Source organism: Piliocolobus tephrosceles, chromosome 16 (assembly GCF_002776525.5).
Source record: "Piliocolobus tephrosceles isolate RC106 chromosome 16, ASM277652v3, whole genome shotgun sequence".
Taxonomy (NCBI): domain Eukaryota; kingdom Metazoa; phylum Chordata; class Mammalia; order Primates; family Cercopithecidae; genus Piliocolobus; species Piliocolobus tephrosceles.
The window spans coordinates 40,000,376-40,003,133 of record NC_045449.1 but is presented as its reverse complement, the minus strand read 5'-3'; the positions used below and the strand labels follow the sequence as shown (position 1 = coordinate 40,003,133).

The window sequence follows — 2,758 nt, the reverse complement described above, 5'->3', positions numbered from 1 at the left end:
GGTGAAAGGTGGAAGGAGGGCGAAGATTAAAAAAAAAAAAAAAAAAAACCACCTATTGAGTACTATGCTTATTACCTGGGTGATAAAATAATCTGTACACCAAACCCCCACAACACATAATTTACCTATATAACAAACCTGCACATGCACCCCTGAACCTAAAATACAAATTAAGAAAAAAAGGGACCTACAGCATCTGGGAGCCAAAGGAGAGGTTGGAGCAGGATCCTGGGGTACTTCAGGGTCATTACATGAAGTACAAGGTCATCGTACCTTAGCATTCTCCCTCACTCCCCCACCCGCACACACAAGCTGCACTTCTCTCCTCTGTTCTCTCCCCCTTTTCTTTGAACAGCTCTTGCTTTAAATGTTCTGATCTTCTCCAAGACCCTTGCCCCCAGCTGCAATGTTCCGTGTTCCCTGGTAGCACATGTGTTGGTACCTCTCCTGACTTTTCCTAGTCGGTGCAGTTTCATCTTCATGCATCAAGGGCCTTACCTTAAGAGAAGCAGGCCGAGCTCATTCCCAGCAGGCGAGGCGCCACCGACCGCTGAAGACTACAAGCCCCAGCGGGCTGCGACGGAACGCGCCCAGGAACACCGGGCCCCCAGCTCGGGCCAGCGCCGGAGGATCATCCACAGGGCTAGATGGCTGCGTCGGGGGCGGGAGCGGAGGTGAGCGGGCGCTAGGGCCGTGCGCCCCCGCCGGCCCTTCCTCCAGCGCTCTGTGGACCCCGCAGAAGGCGCTCGCCTTCCTAGCCCGCAAAGGCGTAATCGATTTTTCTCGCTGTGGCAACGGGGATGTCCCGAAAGATCCTCTGCTCCGATAGGGAACTTCGGCCTTCCCTGGCCTGACCTGGAACCTCTCGGAGGGCTGCAGAGTAAGTGCCGCCTCTGCGCTCTGACGGAGGCACGAGGCCTGCGGAATAGGTCCCTCTGTTCCGACAGGTGCGACACTTAGCGCTCCATGCCTGCGGGCTCCGGGAGGCATGGCCTCCCCCAGGGCCGCCACCTCTGCTGGTTGCTCTGTGCTTTCACCTTAAAGCTCTGTCAAGCAGAGGCTCCCGTGCAGGAGGGGAAGCTGTCAGCGAGCACCTCAAATTTGCCATGCTGGCTGGTGGAAGAGTTTGTGGTAACAGCAGAGTGCTCTCCATGCTCTAATTTCCAGGCTAAAACTACCCCTGAGTGTGGTCCCACAGGGTATGTAGAGAAAATCACATGCAGCTCATCTAAGAAAATTGAGTTCAGGCCGGGCGCGGTGGCTCAAGCCTGTAATCCCAGCACTTTGGGAGGCCGAGACGGGCGGATCACGAGGTCAGGAGATCGAGACCATCCTGGCTAACATGGTGAAACCCCGTCTCTACTAAAAAGTACAAAAATCTAGCCAGGCGAGGTAGCGGGCACCTGTAGTCTCAGCTACTCGGGAGGCTGAGGCAGGAGAATGGCGTAAACCTGGGAGGCGGAGCTTGCAGTGAGCTGAGATCCGGCCACTGCACTCCAGCCTGGGGAACAGAGCGAGACTCCGTCTCAAAAAAAAAAAAAAAAAGAAAATTGAGTTCAAAAGCTGCCGCTGAGCTTTGATGGAACAACACTTATTTTGGAAGTTCGAAGGGGCTGTTGTGTTTGTGGCCCTGATCTTCTCTTGTCTTGTCATCATTCGTCAGCGACAACTGGACAGAAAGGCTCTGGAAAAGGTCCGGAAGCAAATTGAGTCCATATAGCTACATTCCACCCTCTTATCCTGGGTCTTAGAGACCCAATCTCAGACAGTGAAAGTGAAATGGACTGATTTGCACTCTTGGTTCTTTGAAGGCTTGTGGTGGAATCCCCCTTTCCCCGTCGTCTTCTTTCAGATCATTAATGAGCAGAATAAAAAGAGTAAAATGGTTTCCTTCCCTTCTGTAACTTGGAGCAGGAAGTCATGGGAGCAGAGAGGGAAAGGAGGTGGCTACTTAAGGCCCCAATCTACCAAGTCTTCCCCACTACTTCTCCCTTGTTTTCCCCCTCTTCTACCACTTATTTCAGACTTCTGGGATACAATTTCAGTTAAAACGTTTATTTATCACTCAAAACTTATTTCCCCTCAACCCTATCCCCAAAGAAGAAATAAAATCATAGATACATAACAAAAAAAAAAAAAAAAAGAGAGAGAGAGAAGCAGAATGTGTCTCATGTTCTCTGGATTCACACAGACTTCATTATCTATGACATTTTTATTCAACCCAATGTACTAACCATCTGCTGTTTGTCAGGGCAGACAGAGTTGAACGAAGCCCCATCCCTGCCTTCGAAGAGTTCCGTGTCTAGAGATGGCATTGACAGTGACAGAAATAACTATCCCACGAGGTAGAATAAGCTAAGTGTCACGTCAGAGGAAGAAACACAGTGTCAGGAAGCCTGAAGGATGGAGAAGGCTGTCCCTCAGCTGTAGATGAGTAGCTCCAAGTTAAGTCTCAATCCCCACCAGAGCAGCTGTCTGAATGAGCAGGGTGGAGGGGTTGGGAAGATGCCTGTTCTGGGTTTCAGGAGAATAATGATTGATAAAATGGGTGATTAGTCATCACTGAGCCATACAATGAGTTTGTTGACTTTTGTTTCCTAGCCTTGATCCGATCTTTGGCTCATGGAGGTAAAAGGTTTTGAGGGGTCTTCGTGAAGATCCTAACAACAATACTGTGTCTGCACCAGTGGAAGTCCACACTGAGAGTAAAAAGGACTTATATCATTTTGTTTAGCCACCCCAAGATTAACTCCCCCCA

At 50.3% G+C, this 2,758-nt stretch overlaps 1 protein-coding gene across 1 annotated transcript; it reads left to right on the top strand.

Annotated features, from left to right (window-relative positions):
* Positions 1-558: 558 nt before the first annotated feature.
* Positions 559-2,130, top strand: LOC111529367 (protein JTB-like). The gene is made up of 2 exons (XM_026451150.2): positions 559-1,236; positions 1,550-2,130. Exons 1-2 carry the CDS (start codon positions 967-969, stop codon positions 1,571-1,573), a joined length of 294 nt encoding a protein of 97 aa, XP_026306935.1. The 5' UTR covers positions 559-966; the 3' UTR covers positions 1,574-2,130.
* Positions 2,131-2,758: the final 628 nt, after the last annotated feature.